Source organism: Nannospalax galili, unplaced genomic scaffold (genome assembly GCF_000622305.1).
Source record: "Nannospalax galili isolate Female #2095 unplaced genomic scaffold, S.galili_v1.0 scaffold612, whole genome shotgun sequence".
Taxonomy (NCBI): domain Eukaryota; kingdom Metazoa; phylum Chordata; class Mammalia; order Rodentia; family Spalacidae; genus Nannospalax; species Nannospalax galili.
Genome location: NW_008333388.1, coordinates 2074154 through 2093037, shown reverse-complemented (window position 1 = coordinate 2093037; position 18884 = coordinate 2074154). Strand labels below are relative to the sequence as shown.

At 44.1% G+C, this 18884-nt stretch overlaps 1 protein-coding gene across 4 annotated transcripts in view; it reads right to left on the bottom strand.

Moving 5' to 3' along the window:
• The window catches only part of Kif13b (kinesin family member 13B), a 153053-nt gene that overhangs the window by 107178 nt on the left and 26991 nt on the right, over positions 1 to 18884 (bottom strand). For all 4 annotated transcript variants that reach the window (XM_008828113.3, XM_008828112.3, XM_029561110.1 and 1 more), the window contains exons 2-4: positions 5976 to 5988; positions 2966 to 3026; positions 784 to 876 (exon numbers count right to left, since the gene is read on the bottom strand). In XM_008828113.3, coding sequence (XP_008826335.1) covers positions 784 to 876; positions 2966 to 2996 — 124 coding nt within the window. In that variant the 5' untranslated portion in view covers positions 2997 to 3026; positions 5976 to 5988. The remainder of the gene's footprint in view (positions 1 to 783; positions 877 to 2965; positions 3027 to 5975; positions 5989 to 18884) is intronic.

Here is an 18884-nt window from a genome sequence, read left to right as displayed (position 1 = left end):
ATTAATTATGGTAATCCTGCAGCAAAGGTCTGTAATTATCAACATTTTACAATGAGGAAATAGTGTGGCAGAGTCCCAACTGGCAAGAGACGGGGACTGGAGTGGGGCTGGCACAGCCTGGCTCGGAGCTTTGCCCTTTTGGGCATAATACATAATGTTTGAAGCCATCGTAAACACTGTGAAAAGCACTTTCCAGTTGGACAGGCCACACAATAAACCTTTATAAAAGCCACTAGTTCACATTAAATGGATTCTCTTTCCTTGATGACAAACCTATAGAAACCTAAAACTCCTTATCAACTGTGACCAGTGGGATGTTAAAATGTGTGCTTTCTGATACCCTCTCACAGGGTTCTTAAAGCATGGTGGTCGACAGGTATGACTAATAATAAGCTCAATTGTCTGGGCTGGAGAGATGGCTCAGTGGCTAAGAGTACTGCTGCTCTTGCAAAGGATCCAGGTTCGATTCCCAGCACCCACATGGCAGCTAACAACCATACATAAGTCCAGTTCTATCTGACAGCTTCTTCTGACCTCCAGAGTCATTGCACAACACAGGTGCACTTATATGTCTGTAGACAATACACTCATACACATAAAAGTAAAGAAACAAAAGATTCTAATTTTATTGCACTCATTTTAAAAACATCCTACTGCCTATAGTACTTCCTGTGAGGGAAAACAATGAAGGATAAACGAGCGATGTGACCTGCCAAACAGGCTTCCAGATTCTCTCTCCCCCACAGATGCATGCTGACATGAGTGCACGTTATTTCACGCTACCTGTCTGTCCATAGGCAAAGATACAGGCATTGTAGCCATCGAAGGCATTCTGGAGGATGTTCTCCCCAAGGCACCTGAAGACATCGTCTTGACCTGAAAGAAGAGAAATGGCATTTTCAGACAAAACCACATGAATGACCCAAAATCAAACAAAAACACAAAAATCTCAAAAGAAATTACAATCCATTTATTTTACCTCTATATTTATGTTTGCTTGTTTTGGGTTTTTTTTTTGTTTGTTTGTTTGTTTGTTTTTTTTTTGGTCTTTTTGAGACAGGGTCTCCCTGTAGCCCCAGCTGTCCTAGAACTCACTATGTAGACCAGGCTGGCCTTGAACTCACAGAGATCCGCCTGTCTCTGTCTCCCAAGTGCTGGGATTAAAGGCGTGCGCCATCATACCCAACACAGGTTTATTTTTTTGAGACAGGATCTCACTAAGCAGCACTGGCTATTCTGAACTTCCTACGTGGACCAAGCTGGCCTGAATTCAGAGATCAGCCTGCCTCGGCCTCCCAAAGGCTGGGATTAAAAGCGTGCACCACCCCACCCAGCTCCAAACAAGATTTTTAAGCTTGACGAATGCTTCCAGGAGTTTCTGTTCTTCGAGTAATTAGAACAGGAGGACAAGTCAGTAACGGGTTCCCTGTAACACACACCTAAACAAAGGGACACAGAGCAACGCAACAGAGAACCCCAGAATTGCTTATTTATACAATGATTACAAATGTCTGGAAAGTTTTTCAATTACATTTTCTATTTAGCATGTGTGTATGTGTTCATGCATGTGTGCACATGCGTTGTCATACATGTGGTGACCAGAGAACAATTTTTGGGCGTTCTCTCCTTCTATCATGTGCATCCTGGGGCTTAAACTCAGGTCATTGGGCTTGGTGACAAGTGCCTTTATCAGCCAAGTCATCTTGATGGCCCTAAATGCCTGAAATTCATACTTGGAACCTAGATGTGCCTACATTTAACTACATACCATACTTTTATTCAAAGTGTATTGAAATTCAGAAAAATCATACATGGGAATCCCCCCTTCTTTTTCCTTAATGAAAATGTCAAGTAACATGACCTAGAATTCATAACAGTTAAGATAAGGAAGACCCTGGGAATCTCCTTCAGCTTCAAGTAGTCCAAACTCACTGAGTCTTCTCATCATATGGAAGGACAGAATGCTGCTGCCTGAACAAAAGCACTCTGCACGCCTCCCTTCCTAGGCCATTTACCAGTTATCACTCTTGCGAACTGGGAGTGATCCTTAGAGTCACTGCTCTGCCAGTGAAACCAAAGCCATCCTAATCTTTTTATTAACCACAGTATCAATCTTTCTCATAATAGAAGCCAATAAAATATTATGCTCAATGTGTGAAAGACATTGCTTAGAAGCAGGTGACACCAGCACTCGGAAAACAGCGAGCAGAAAAGGCGGGGCCACAATCCCAACTGTGGCGAGATAGGGTGAGAAAAGCTGCTGTTAGGAGGGAGGCGGAAGGCGAGGGATGTGGTAACTTCTCTGTCACAGTGGGGCAGTGGGAGCACTAGCAGGCCTGGGGATTTAACAAGCATCACAGAGGCTCTGGGGAGACAACCTGGATTGCAGTGTAGGCTTCCCTCCCTCCTTGTACCTGAGGTCTCTCTAGACTTGTCACAGGCCTCATAGGGAAGCTGCATGCCTGCCATGTAGCTCCTAGTGCTGTGGAGATGTGCGCCAGACAACTTCTGTGAGATCCCATAATCATACAGTTTTATCATCACGCTAAGAAACCACACTGAAGTCTGTCAAAGACTTTAACAGCAAATACTGGAGGCAGTCACCTGACATCATTTAAAAGTTATACGAAATTGGGGGCTGGAGAGATGGCTCAGCGGTTAAGAACACTGGTTGTTCTTGCAGAAGACCCGGGTTCAAATCCCAGCACCCACATGGCAGCTAACAACTGTCCGTAACTCCAGTCCCAGGGGATTCAACAGCCTCTTCTGACCTCCACAGGCATTGTGTGACATGGGTCCACTTACCTACATGCAGGCAATACACACATACACATAAAATAAAATAATAAATAAAAGTTAAAAAAAAGTTAAAAAAAAAAAAAAAGGTTATACCAAGTGATTCTATAGCAGTGGGTACAGAACATACCAGAATGTCTCTGCCATACTAAGTGCTGGGCTCAGTTACCTGCATACTTCTCTCGAACAGATTCATCCATGGACCAGAAACAGTGATCATAAGCAAACACCTGTTGGAAAGGAAACACAATAAAAGTGTTTGAAGAAGAGAGCCTCAACAGTCACATGATGTAATGACAATGTCACAGCACTGGAAGACCTGTTAACCAATTTGCTAGTCAGCCCTGATGGCACAGGGCTGTACTCCCGGCAGCTGAGAGACTGGGGCAAGAAGATACCCAAGTTTCAGGTCAGCCTGGGCTACATGGTGATCATGCTTGAACCTCCCTACTCCCCAGATAAACAACAAAACTTGCTGTCACACAGTTATGTATGTAATCTTACAAAGACAGCTTAGTACCCTCTCTATGATACAGATCTGCATTTACAGGCAAAACTATTTGCAACGTTAAATAAAAAAGGAAGTTTGTGGTGCAGGAGCGATGATGGCTCAGCAGTTAAGAGCACTTGTTGCTCTTTCAGAAGACCCAAGTTCAGTTCCCAGTACCCATACGAGGTGGTTCACAATCACCTGGGACTCCAGCTCCAGGAATCAGATGGTCTCTGTGGGCACTGACAGGCACACATATACACATAAATAAAAATAAATCTTTAAAACACATTTAAAGAAACTCTGTTAAACAATATGCGTACTATAATGGCTATGACATATATGTGGTTATAAAATAGCTTCTTGTTCGGTTGGTTTTCTTGAGGCAGGTCTTGCAATAATTCTCTCTCTCCTTCTCTCTCTCCCTTTCCTCCTCTGTGTTCCTAAAATATCTACTAAATTTGCTACCATTGACTTAGCGTAACTGAAATCAAGAGAAGCAGGGACTCCTGTGCACGGCAGTGACCCAGCTGCACACAAGGTTTCAGACTAACGTACGCTTCATTTTAACTTACTAAAAACACTACATGACTCCCTGTAAGTTTTAGCAATTCTGTAAATTACTACAGATATCTTCTAGCCAAAAACTTCATAAAGGCAGGTGATAATCACACTTTATTCATGAATACTCCAGTTACAGACCCAAATTAACGAGTATTTTATACAAATTATTGTCAAACAAGTCGTGATAACTTAGCTCTTTTACACAGCTAGTATTTTCTTACGACTTTGAACCTTGACTCCTTTTTCAAATACGATGTAGTGGACACTGGTTTCAAGAACTTGTTTGTTTCTCTAACTAATGAATATGCTTTGCTTCCTTCTAAAACAATGTATTAAATAAGAATGGGCTTTAGGTGTACCTCGGTGGTAGAGCACTTGTCTAACATGTACAAAAGGTGACAGGCTTGATCTCTAATAAGCAAGCAAGCAAATAAATTATATTTGCTTACTAAAGTTGGGTGGGAAGTTGGGTTTTGGATTGAACAAGCCTTTTATTTGAGTGGTTTCCATCTTTTTAGGGCTCTCCATGGTAAGGAACAAATACTCTAATAGTCCTTGATTTTGACCTATTTTTTTCGATCTTTTTGATTGGAAATTATTTAAGTTAGCAGAGTAATGGGTTTCATGATGGCATTTTCATACATGTCATTTCATACATACACCTTAAAATTTTGACCCCTCACCCACCCTTGTTCCTGCCTTTCTAATTTAATGTCAGTTCTTCAAATTTAAAAAAATTTCAATGAATAGAGAAGAAATGAGAAGAAATACACATTCATACTAACAAATTCAAAACAGAAATATAAAGTAAGATAAAAAACAGGGCCAGCAAGATGGCTCAGAGGGTAAAGGTGCTTGTCACCAAGCCTAACAACCTGAGTTTGATCCCTGGGGCCCAAATGGTAGGAAAGGACCAACTCTTGAAAGTGGTCCTCTGACTTCTTTGCATGAGCACCCCAACACACACACACACACACACACACACACACACACACACACACACACACACACACACATAAGCCTAAAACTAGATAAACGGAGGTCTCCCACTTGCCAAATACTCCTCTCTCCCCAGAGGAGGGCTTCATTAATGATGTGGGTTTCTCCCTCCAGATTTTTCAGTCTGCATGGCACTTTCTCTAAACACTGGGAACCATTCATTAAATAAAAACATGGGCAGTTTTAAAATGTCGTGGTTTCCTCATGTCTTTACTGGATCTCTGGCTTCTGCTCCAACAAAAAACAAAAACAACCCAGCACCTTCTCATAGGAAAAATGAAGTAAGGTTTCAAAAACAACAAACAAGAGTCACTTTCATCCAAATGGCATGTCTACACATATTTTAGCAACAATAACAGAGAGTAAAATTACAATTCAGCCACAAGCTCTAAAACAAAAACAAGCCCCAAGAACGTCGATAAACTGAATTTCCTGGAAGTTCTAAGTAACTTCAGAGAATAGTCAAGTTAAAAACATAGACCTTGTGCTACACCTAAGAGACCCTTGGAGACAGAGGAGCTGACTCCCCCAGAAGTCTCTCATGGGCTGGCAAGATGGCTCAGCAGGGAGAGGCGGCCACGTCTGACAACCTGAGTTTGATCTCTGGGATTCACATGGAAAGGAGAATTGTCCTCTAACCTCCATATGTGTATAGTGGCATGCATGTCCACACACACACACACACAAAATCAATAAAATATAATTTAATTTTTTAAAAAGTTGTCTCAGAATTGGCTCCAATCTGAGATTAGAGCACAGTCCCTGAAGGAAGGTGAGCCCTCCAGACCCCATGGGCCTGGCAAAGTGTCCCAAGCTGGCCAGGAAGTGTCAGCCAAGCATGAGGTGACCACAGTTTGGAACTACCAGTTTTAGACTGGCACACAGAAACCCATGTTGTGTTGCTAGGAGACTGGACAGAGTTGGGCAGAGAGTACAGCTTTCCACAGACCTCCAGCTCCTCCTGTGCCAGTAAGTGGTTTTGGAGTTGTGAGAAGGCCAACAGCTTGTACTGATTTTAAAAACTAGCAGTGAGAAAGCATTTTCAGTTTTGAGAAGAAAATGTCCAGTACTTCAAGAATGCATTATGCACTTTTACAAGCATCATGTGAGAAACCAAATCTCTTACCTTAGGCTGGCCCCTGAGGTCCCAAGAGACACGTCACCGTGGACAGGAAAGAAAAGGGACAAGAGTTAGAACAGAAAATTAGTCTAGAAAATTCATCTTGAAAAGTACAGGCTAATAAACATGCTGTAAATTTGTGATAAAACAAAGTATTAGCCAGGTGCACACACCTATAACCTTAGCACTTAGGAGACGGAGGCAGGAACATCAGGAGTTTAAGGCTACTCTGAGCTACATAGCAAATTCAAGGCTAGCCTGGGCTACATGAGATCTTATCTCAAAGGGAAAAAAAGAAGAGGAGGAAGAGGAGGAGAAGGGAGGAAGGAAGTAAAAGGGAAGGGGATAGGGAAAAGAAAAGAGAAGGCAAACATGACCTTTGAAACCAAACAGTAAGTAAAAGAAGAATTAGTATCTCACTTAGGGCAGAGTACTAATTATAGGAAACTAACTTGTGACTTGAACAGAAGAGTGTCTAAAGACTGGATAAATTTCAGTCCTAATATTTCTGCCTTTTGCATTTTTGCTCATCCTTGTATATGACATAAATAATCCTTTTAAAAACTTTGCTTCTAGCTGGGTATGGTGGTACATGCCTTTCATCCCAGCACTCAGGAGGCAGATCTCTGTGAGCTGGAAGGCAGCCTAGTCTACATAATGAGTTCCTGGCCAGCCCAGGCTACAGGGAAACCCTGTCTCAGAAAGACATTAAAAAACAAAACAAAACAAAACAAAACAAAACAAACAGCTTTACTTCTGAGCCAGGTACAGCGGCACACACCTGTACTCCCAGCTATACTCAGGAGGTTAGGCCAGCCTGGGCTACACAGTAAAATTCTGTCTCAACCACCATCCACCCACGTCATCTGATTTCACCACAAGTCCTGCCCTAAGTGTTTGCAAAGTCACAGCTCAATCCCATAGAAGCAGCTCTTTCTATCCTTCAGGACTTCTGCTCTAGCTAAGGACAAAAGAGGAAAGTAAGGGTCAGCTAGCTTGTCGTCTCTCCTCTACACTCGCCCCAGCACTTTGAGACTGTCTGAAACCACCACAGACTTCCATCTCCCCACAGTCTAGGAAGGTGACTGAGTGCACATGGCCAACAAAGAACCCGCAGACCCTTCACCCAAATCACAGTCTTCCATCTCCCCACAGTCTAGGACTTCCATCTCCCCACAGTCTAGGAAGGTGACTGAGTGCACATGGCCAACAAAGAGCCCGCAGACCCTTCACCCAAATCACCGTTTGCTAACTCAGCTGCTCGGCTTTCATTTCCTCCCTCTCCACAGACATAACTACACACTTGCATATTTATTTTTTCCTGAACCACTTAAGAGCAGACATGCCCCTTCAGCCCTAAACACTTCAGTGCAGAATTCCTAATTATAGCAATGTTGACTTACATAATGACAGAACAAAACCAGACAATTTAAGGATAGAAGAGCGTACTTTTTTGTTGCTTTTGTTTGTTTTAAAACAAGGTTTCACTATCCCCAGGCTAGCCTAGAATTTACTGTGCAGCTCAGGCTGACCTCAAATCTGCAGCGCTCCTGCCTCAGTCTCCCAAGCACTGATGCTATAGGCAGGAGCCGCCACGCCTGGCTTAAAAGTCCTTTTGATTCTAGAGTGAAACAACAGTCATAAACTGGTCCTTCTCAGAGGATCGAAACTCCAACTCCAGCCTAAGCTTGAGAGTAAACAGTACATCTAAGCCGCTGCCCCATCTGCCTCCAGTAGTCTCAACACCTTCTGTCCCTAAGATCTTACAAGATTTTCTTCCAAAAGAAATCTCATATTTATTTATGACTTAACATGAGGACACTAAATGTCTGGCAAAGAGTGACAAGTGTCTGGTAGATGGCTAGCACATCCAATATGGCTGAGTTATTAAAGAACATCATTTCTCTGGAATAAGATGACATGGAAAACTTCCTGACAAAAAGCCCTGCCCCTACGAGATGGCTCAGTGGGTAAAGACGGGTGTGCTGAGCCTGACAACCTAAGTTTGATCTCTAGGACCCATAAGGTAGAAGAGACCCAACTTCCACAAGCTGTCCCCTGACCTCCACACACACATTCGTGCACATGTGCACAAACACACACACACAATAAATAAATATAAAAAAGCTTAAAACCTTATGCTCTATACTGCAAGTCACTGATCCATATTACCATTATTAAAGGTCTTTGTAAGCAAAGCCGATTCTCCTCCATCGTGGCTAGCTTAGTTAATAACCCAGGCATCATTTGAGATGCTTGAAGGCCAGGGACACTGCATATCACTTCTTTGATGCTCACAACAACTTCACGGATGTGTTCATGAGTCCAGACTTACAGCTGAGAAATTCAAGGCTCAGGAAAGTTAAAGGACCATCTAATGTAGTCATGGATTTAGGGTGTGAAACAAGATCTTCTGCCTCCCAAGTCCATGTTCACCCCTGTCCCATCAGGTCAAAATACCCTGGACTTAGGCTCCAGTGGATTAACCCACACCAAAGGACATTTGGGGACACAAACCTGGCATTATAGGCATAAATATACATGTTTATGTGTATATATACACATTATAGAAATTTGGTGGGGGTTAGAAAGATGGGGCAGACCCAGGATAGGATTGAAATATATAATCAAAATGTGTTGTATAAAATTTGAAATTCAAAAAATTCAATACAAAATTTAAACATTTTTACTGAGTGGTTGTACATTTCATAGACAGTTCTTAATGAGCTTCAGACCCCTTCCCCCATCCATGTCCCCACACACCCCACAACCAGGCCTCATGGATTTTGCCATACATGTCAAGTCTCATCCAGTCAAGCATTTTACCCAGATGTCCTTCAGTGCAAGTTCATCCACTGGAGTCTAGTCAGCCTGTCTAGAGATCTTAAGGAAGGTCCCTTTCCCTACCTACCAGTAATCAGTCTCTAACACTTCTCCGGCTACAGCCGACCCACCGCCCATTTCCCTCACACCACTCTGGGCTCTTGTCTGATTGAGTTGACATGGGTCTTGTGCTTGATGCCATCACTGCCACAAGTTCACATGAGCAAGCTTCCAGTGGCCCGAAAGCCTGTTTCCCTATGTTCATGGACCAACCCTGGCTCTTACAATCTCTTGGCCCCCCTCTTCCACAATGGTCTCTGAGCCGTGGGTGGGTGAGGTTTAATAGAGGAATCCTATCCAAATAAAATTTGAAAAACTGCCTGAACTTGAGAGCCCACGAGCCCCACATTAACCATCGCCCCTGGCAAAAGCAGCGTTTCCTGATAGATTAATTCTTCCCATTCTAATTATCACCTACCACAAGGCTCCCAGGGTATTTAGGGCCAGTAAGTTCACTATTCATCATGTACACGAAAATTCTGAATTGTCTTTTCTGAACACAAAGCAGAAAAATATATCTAGTACAATACTTCAAGTTTAAATAACATACTCCATCTTAAAAAATTCTGTCTTTAAAAGATCAACTCTTCCTAAGAGGCCACTAACAGATACAAAACTGAACACATATGACACATTGCAGAAGAATCCAAGGACTAACCTGAATTCAAAATAGCATAATAAAAACAGAAACAACCAGCAAACTAATTACAGGGCTATGTTTCCAGCTAAGGATTCTGGTAGCTGCAATGGGAAAGCTCAAATAACCAGCCCAGCCATGGGACACCCCAAGATGTAATTACAGCTCTGTACAAAAATAAGTAAGTTCATTAATTAATTAAACAAAACCTTGTCGACATACAGTTGCAACTCAATGCAGCCATGCCTCACGGATCCCAGGATCCCTGACCTAGAACCTCAGCAAGCCTGGAGGCTACGGGGACTCAAGGAACAAAGAAAAGAAGTTTCCGGGCAAAGAGGGCTGTGGCAAAGCCTGTGTGCCCAGCCCATACTTCTCAGCTGAGCTGGGCTCATTTTCTTGCTGCTCCACTTCATCTGTAAATACTTTCAAACTTACAAAACATTCCAAGAAGAGTGTAAGGAATTCCTGCACACACCTCCCCACAGGTAACTGACTTACAGAATGTCCGCTCAATGACTGCAGTCAGGACATGACCTGCTGACACACAATTCATCAAGTAATCTATAGCTAATCTGAGTCAAATTTTGCCGGCTGACATCACTAATGTCCTTTTCTTGGCCCAGGGTCCCATGTTGTATGTAGTTATCCTGTCTAGTCTGGGCCAGTTTGTCTCTCTCAGGACACTTGGAAACACTGACCACTTGGTTTGCGATCACCCTCAGACTCACTTTGCCTGATGTTTCCTTGGGACTCAAGCCAGCCTGTGCATCTGGCAAGTAACAGATGCCCCCTCCAAGCATCTTACAGGAGCTTACAGTGTCCAGGGCTCACCCTCACTGCTTGGCTAGGGTTGTGCCTGCTAGTGGTCCCCACTCCAAGGCTACCATTTCTACCTCTGCCCTTGACACTCATCTTGTAGGAAAAGGCTTTGAGACCATGGAGATACTCTGAACACAGTCTCAACCAGGATCTTCACCATCCATCCATGATTCTTGCCTGCAGTGACTCTTGTCTCCCAAACGGTGACAGCCGCTACAGGAGATGAAAACATTAGCAACCCAGGTGGATCAGTGTGGGAAGGAGGTACTGTTCTAGAAGAGGACAGTTTGGGAAACGACATACAGTATGGTTGCAGCTGGGGATGGAACTCAGTGGTGCAGGTCTTGTCTAGCACGTGCGAGCCTCCAGGTCCACACACTGCCCACCCCGATACCACACTGTGTTTTTCAGAAAGGATCTGACATCATGAAGAAGATGCTCTCATTCCTCCTAGTGCTCCCATTCAGGGGCCTGTGCTTACTTCTCACATAATAAATTATACCATGAAAATAAATCAAATTACATTCTGAATCTCCTGATTTCTAAATATGACAAAGTTGTTCAGTGATGACTTTATATAGGTTGATAATCTTTTGAGTTTTTTATTAATACTCTGACAATGACAAAAAATGATAGAGGGTCCAAATCACAATATTATGTATATTTAAGACATAAAAATATCAGAATGAGTTATAAATCAGTTACCACTGTCGACCCACAAACTCCAACACAAAATCCAAGCACCATCACACCTTTTGTTTTGTTGTTTTTTAAGTGGGGGTGTGTGGAGGGTCTCACTATATAGCCCCTGGCTGGTGTAAAACTCACTGTGAACAACAAGCTGGCCTCAAACTCAGATATCTGCCTGCCTCTGCCTCCTGGGTGCTGGGATTAAATATGTGTACTACCATGCCTGGCCACCATCACCTCTTTTAATTCTAAAGATTAAAAGTTACTGAAATGATCACAGGTAGAAATATTTGAAATCTCTGTCTTAACATGATCACACTCTGACCCAATCCAGAAAGGATGTGTGTCTATACAAAGAGCTTGGGGCTGAGGATGTAACACGGCATAGAATGGCTGCGTAGCATGCACGAAGCCCAGGCCTCTTCCCTAGGAAGCATGAAGCCCTAGGTTAACATTGCATAAACCAGGCATGGTGGCACATGCGTTTAATCTTGCCACTTAGGAGGTGGAGGTAGGAGGATCAAGGTCATTCTTGGCTACATAGTGATTCAAAGGCCACCCTGGGCTACATGAAACCTTGTTTGATGGGGAAAGAGGAGGGAGACAAAGAGCTCATTTTAACCCAGCCACATTACATAATGACATTGTTCTTTTTTGGGACATGGCTGGCAGTACCAGCAACCAAACAACAATCTGACGATCATTGTGTTTCCTTCATCCCCCATCCCCCAACGTGCTTTCTACATAACACCGACCTGACTAAAACCTTACAACGAGTAGCCCCAACACTATAAAGATAGTCTTAACCTTTATACAGCCAGGTCTCTGTAAGACGTCCAGGTCTTTCTTTCTTAGAATCTGGAATATTCCATTCAACTTTGAAGAATTTTGCGCACCAAAGATAAAATATGCTTGAAAAAAAAGAAGAGGATAAGGTGGAGAAGGAGGAGGGAGGCAGGAGGGAGGAGGAGCAGGAGGGAGAGGAAGAGGAGGAGGGGGAGGAAGAGGAAGGGGAGCAGGAGGGGGAGGAGGAAGAGAGAGGAGAAGGGAGGAGGAGGGACGGAGGAGGAGGAAAAGTTCTGGTAGATACAAGAGGCAGAGGGATTTGAAAACCGAACCAGTGGAAGAATAAACCAAACAACAAGCATCCCACAGGACCTCCTGAGAAAAGCTATACCAAGTGAGCATCTCTTTAATGTACACATAATCAGCAATGTTCCACACAGCCTGGTTCCCACCAATGTAATTATCTAAGGAGAAGAGAGAAGCTGGTTAGCATAAGGCATAAGGAAGAGAAGCTGCATGGATTACTTGTAGGACTCAGCACTACAACAACTCCTCCTCTTCCTCCTCTCTCCTCCCTTCTCCTTCCTCCTCCTCCTTATGGTGCTGGGCATCAAATTTAGGGCCTCATGCATGCTAAGCAGTCTACCCTGAGCTACATGCCCAGCCCTGTACATTTCTTATTTACAGTAAGAAAATCAACAGTAAGTATCTCTAATTCTCACTGCAAGTTTCTCACCAGTGGCCCTACAGACCACCATTTCAGCAGGATCAAGCTAGAGTTGAACCACCACCACCTTGTCACCCACAGAAGACTCCTCCACTTCCTATTCCACATTCCCACACCTGGACAGTGCCAGGCCCTCTGACATCCAAGCCCTCATACAGCAGAGAAAAGCTGAGACCAAATCATCTCCCCAGGGTACAGTTCCATAATGATCTTAGCCACAAGTGAGTCCTTCTCAGCACCAAAGACCCAAAACTAAAAGTGCCTCTAGTGCACTGTGATCCATCGCTGTGTCTCGTGTCATTTCAGTCGGAGCATGAGTCTGGAGGACAGTTCACTTGTAAGTCGAACACAAGCTTTTGCTTGCTCAGCAAGTACTTCCCGATTCTCTGGGTGACCCGGCCCCTGTCGGCTGCATCTTGCACTTGGCTTTCTTTCTGCCACACAGGCCTTTGACTGTTGGACTCAATGCACCCAATACCCAGTCTTCATGATTTTTTTTTCAGCGTTGAATTCCTGGGATGAACTCCTATTTATCTCTCATGTCAGTTGATTAACTCTCCCTAGTCACACCGCTCCCTCAAATATCCCTCGTTACTCTCAGTCACAGTATCATACATTACATACATCATATATGCAGACAAACTTTTTACCAACAGCCCTCCTTACCCAAAACAGTAAGGCAAACAGAAATTCAAATCCCAGATCCAAACGCTTTATAACTGAAGCATGTGATCTCAGAACAGAAAATGTAGCTACAGATTTAAAATTTAAATTAAAAAAAAAAAAAAGATCAGGAATGAGTGCATCAGAATCCCAGAAAGCTGAAGAAGAAGGACCAACCCTAAAGAGGAGTTTGTCTGCAAGCAGTGGGCAAGCCCCTCCTGGCTAGCTCCAGCTCCCTACCTCTGACACAACGGCCCTTGAAAAATCTTTAAAGCAAGAAAACAGTTTGACAACCCTCTTCTACTGGAATCTTCTAGCCATATAAACCACAACTGGTTTAGTGCAGAAACACTCAAGACCAGAGGCCTGACCACAGCTACCACATTTCATAATCACAGACTCTACACATATGAAAACCCTGATCTATAAATTCCATGATTTTAAACGATCACATGCTGAGAGCAGAATTCAAAGAATACGATCAACCACTAATTAATTCCACTGATCACCTGCAAATCATCTGTCTTTTCTCATCTGTCAAACACACATGTCAGCAGAGCATAAATCTGTCCACCTTCATTCGAAGGTTAAATTTGGCCCAAGTATACTGACCTGTTTTCAGGGTGTCTTATGAAGCAGTCGCCATAAACTGTAATAACAGTGATCGACACTCACTTGAGTAACTACAAACTCAAATGACATCAAAGGTTATTCAGAGACCAGGGTTAAGCAGAGAAAGTTGGGGTTGACTCTCCCAGTACACCCAGTGCCCAGCTGTATGGATCTGCGCTTTCCTCTTGGACTGGATGGATGTGATTAGATTCATTGCAGAGGGGGTTCCACTGGGTGAAATTAACTACCTCTCCCAACCTCCACTTTTTCTGCCTTTCAATCTCCAGCCCAGAGGCCCAGCACAGCACACACAGATACACTGCGTTCAGTCCTCACACTACTGACCCAAAGTGGAAAATGAGAAGGTTTCACATTAGGAAATCTCGTTTCTAGTTTCTCTTGAAATCTGAGAAATCTGGCCTGTTCCCACGCAGCAACCCCAGTCGCTGTCTCCTTAGGCCCTGTAGGAAGCAGAGCTTCCATCTGCTACAGAAAGCAGAAAACATTTTCTCTCTCTCAGACACCAAGAGACTCACTAATTCACACCAATGAGGAGGGTACCCCTACAGCTTCTGCCTGCCCGATGTAGAACGCAAGAGGCTGGGGAGGCAGCTCAGGTAGTAGAGTGCTTGCCTAGCATCCACGAAGCCCTGGGTTCAAGCCCAGCACTGAATAAAACAGGGCATGGGAGCACACATCTGTAATCCCAGCACTCAGGAGGTAGAGGCAGGAAGATCAGTAGTTCAAAGTCATCCTCAGCTAGATAGCAAGTTTGAGGCCAACCTAGGTTCCATGAGACTTTGTCTCAAAAAAACCAAAACACTCGCACACACACCTCTCTCTAAACAAGGGCCCTCAAAGTCAAATGCTACTCACGGCGGTGATGCCATCAGAGTCAGCTGCCAGGAAATCAAACTGAAGTTAAATCGCTGTCCTCAGTGATGAGCAGTGCAATTCTAGAATTCAGGCCTCTGTTGGGAAGCCCGAGAACTTCATGTGTCTGCCACACGTGTTCACACATGCTGACCCATGGGAGATAGCACCACCAACATGGTTCGTTTCATGTTGCAATATTGTCTGCGGGTCAAATCAGCTAGCAGATGGAAAAAACTGAGATTTCTAGCTCATTACTATAATTACTTCCCAAACCACTGCTCAGCAAGCATCCCTCCAGCTTCCTTAGGGGAGAGACTCGACCTCCTAGTTTCCCACTCCACCCTTCAGGGCTCACAGGGAATCCTTGCTCTATCCAGCCAAGATGGAGTGCTTACCCCACAGCAGACAACAAACTCTGACCCAGAGCCTTGGCCTGGTACGGTCAGGCCTTGGTGAAGGACTCCCAGATGCCCTAATTTTTGCCCCATTACTACTCAGCACCAACCAAAGAAAACCAAGTGTACACCTCCTCCAAGACACTCCCATCTGGTTAGCTTGCCCCCAGCTTCCTGGGCCAGAGTGCCCACTCAGAGCATCCTGCCGTAGGAAACTCCAAACAGATGGCGTCTGTGTGCCTCTGGATGGACTCCATTATTTCCACAGGCTGACGAACATTTTAAATTAAAGGAGCTACTGAAGACCAAATGTGAATGGAAGAGAGTGGCAGAGTAACATTAACTTACAAAACCGTGTCTCCACAGTAAAGTACACGCAGAGTGGAGCAGCCACGTGAGGAGAAGCAGCAGCAGCAGCAGCTTCACTCAGTGCTTAGGGGAAGACCTGTAGTCCCAGGACTTCAGAGCGGGGAGCAAGAGGATCAAGAGCTCAAGGCCAGACCTCCACGGGGAAAGGCACCTGCTGTCAAGCCTGACACCCAAGTTCAATTCCCAGGACCCACATGGTAGAAGGGGAGAACCAACTCCTGCACGTTGTTGCCTAAGCTACACAAGGATTGGGTAGCTCATACATGTCCATAATATATAAACACAATAAATAAATGTAGTCAAAAAATGTTAAGGATTTAAGACCAGCCTCTGCGATATACTTGAGTTCGAGACCAGCTTGGGCTAATTAATCCCCTGTCAGTTATTAGAGGGAAAATGCATCCACAGCATCCAGCACTATGGAAAGAACTAAGGCCCCTTTGTGACCCCCTGCTTTCTCACTATGTTGCCCAGCCAGCCTCAAACTCCTAGGCTTAAGTGATCCTCTTGCCTCTGCCTCCTGAATAACTGGGACTACAGGTGTGTCCACTGGGCCAAAGCCCTCCCATTCCATGCAGGCTCTGCTGTACCCCCTAATCTCTACAACTCATACAGCATCCTGCTCAACCTCAAGAATTCAAGGAATGAGCCCCCACCTGGTGGTACATCCCAGGCAGACACGAGTCAAATGTCACAAAGGTCAATGAAACTATAAGGGCTTGGTTAAAGTATTAACATATTATACACAGATTTCACCCATCCTCAGTCAATGACTGTTAACAAATGAATGTGTGCCACCACAAGGTAGGCTTGGATACCTCCATCATCGAAAGCACAGTGGGTCCCAGGTTCTACACCAACCTCAGGCTGCTACAAGCCACCATAGGTTTGCTTCCCCCTTTGTCTCTTGTGGCCAGTTAATTTGAATAGGAGCACACACTACGTAGTCTCTTGCATTCGGTATCTTTCACTTAACATGGTTTTGAGGCTCATTCCCGGGGAACAGGTTATCAGAACCAGGCTCTTTTTATTGTCCAGTGACCGGCTGACAGGCCTTTGATGTTTCCAGTTTGGGACCATTAGAAAGGGCACTGCTGGAACATTCAGCAGTAAGTCCTTGTGCACACATTTCTTTTTGTTCTTCATGAATAGATACTAAGAGTACCACTGTTGGGTCATATGGTAAGAATGTTGACACAACCTTTTAGAAAAGTCCAACTACATACAAAAGTATATGCAACCAACTGCTATCTCATCAGCAGCACGTGAAGTTAGTTCTGCCTGTCTCTCTGATGACAAACGTTCAAGTGGAGAGCCAGGGCCGTCTCACTGCAGCTTGCGTTTCATCTTGGTTCTTTTGAGACAGGGTCTGGCTATGTATCCCAGGCTGGCCTTCAACTCTCCAACCTCCTGCTGCAGCTTCCAAAATGCTGGGATTTTAAGTATGTGCCACCATGCCTGGCAAATGAATTCTGATTTCAAAACTTTATTGTACCTACGACAAATGTAGCTGAATACGGGAGCTAGCAAATTACTTTTGAGCACTCAACCTCACACGTTGGCATATGCACAAAATTAGATACTCTCTAATCAGTATTCCTGTTTCAGAAAAACCCAGTGTGTAAGGACTTGCTGCCAAAAGCAGACAGTGCCAAGAGACCAAAGAATGAGGAGGCAAAGCCAGGACTGCACAGTGCACTTCATCATAGAGCACATCTCAGACAGCATCCAGACAGGAGTATTCTGCCTCCCATGGCAGGAGCAAGGGCCTTCAATGCTAGGCTACATAAACACAGCTGCAGGCACCACAGTGTAACTGGGATTTCTCTAAAAAGAAAAACTATTAATATATCAAGTATCACTTAAGAAACAGACAAGGTAGTGACTGCTCAGTGACTCTCTTGATGACTCTGGTCATCAAAAGGGTTTAAAATGAGTGCCAGGGTCACCTAGTGGGCTAGCTGGTGATACAAGCAGGATGGAGAAACTCACGTTACGCTGGATCCCTAGAAACTGTTCTCCTTTCACAGCTGTGATAAAGGGAAATTCACGCTCAAACTGTTTGGCTACTTATATAAAGCTAAATTTAGGTTACCCTTTTATTTCTTTAAAAACAATAAGGGCTGGAGAGATAGTTCAGTGGTTAAGAGACCTGGCTGCTCTTGTAGAGGACCTGGGTTCGGTTCCCAGCACCCACATGGCAGCTAGCAACTGTCTGTAACTACAGTTCCAGGGAATCCAACGCCCTCTTCTGGCCTCTGTGGGCATTACATGACACAGGTACACTTACATACATGCAGGTAATACACTCATACACAAAAATAAAAATAATAAATAGAATATTTAAGTAGTAGCGATAATAGTAACAATAATAATAATAATAGAAGCCAGGCTAGGGATATAGGTCAGTGTTATGGGGCCTGCCTAGGATGTACAAGGACCTGGGTTTGATCCCCAGCACAAACATACGTATATACATACATACGAACACTTATCATTAGTATTGTGTGTCAAATGCCTGGTAGTCTTAAGCTCTAATAACATACAAAGCAGGCTTTTAAAAGCTCTATTTCAGGCCAAGAGTGGTGATGCACTTCAATCCCAGCTCTGAGACCAGCATGGTCTACATAGTGAGTTCCATATAGCTGGGGCTACAGGAAGAACCCATCTCAAAACACAAAAACAGCTCTGTTTCACAGAGTAACAAGGCAGGCAGGCTAGGGTAACAAGATGAAGCAAGGGGTCTTATTTTACTCTATGATGAACCAGAATGGAGAGAACACATTGGTCCTAAAACAAAGCATTAAATTGACCGGCTTAAAATCCCACCAGTTACAACCCGCCAACCAAACCAGGATAGAAGGCTGCTGGGAAACACACCCCAAAATATTTCATTAGAATTTGCCAGGTTACTCATATCTACCACTCATTAACATTTCAAATAATATTCACAACAGAGTTTGTCAGCTTTGCCTAGACACTTCCCTCCTCTCATTCAGACAGTATCAACATAATGTTTCCAGAAAGTCCTAGGCTTGTATCCCATCTGAAATACCCTAGGTGGCTTAGAACACAATAGCACAGTTACACTGACCTTTCTGTTTGGGAAAAGAATTGAAGCAATTAAGGTTGCAAATACAAGCTGGGAAGCTGGAGAGATGGCTCCAGCTTAATTCTTTTGCAGAGGACTCAAGTTCAGTTCCTAGCACCCACATCAGGTAGCTCACCAGGCCCTGCAACTCCAGCACCAGAGAATCCGATGCCATCTTCTGGCCTCACTAGTACCAACATATACACACATATGCACACACACAGAGAAATACATACACATAAATAAAAATAAATCTTTAAAAAAAGAAAGAGGCCGCGCATGGTGGCGCACACCTTTAATCCCAGCACTTGGGAGGCAGAGGCAGGCAGATCTCTGTGAGTTCAAGGCCAGCCTGGTCTACATA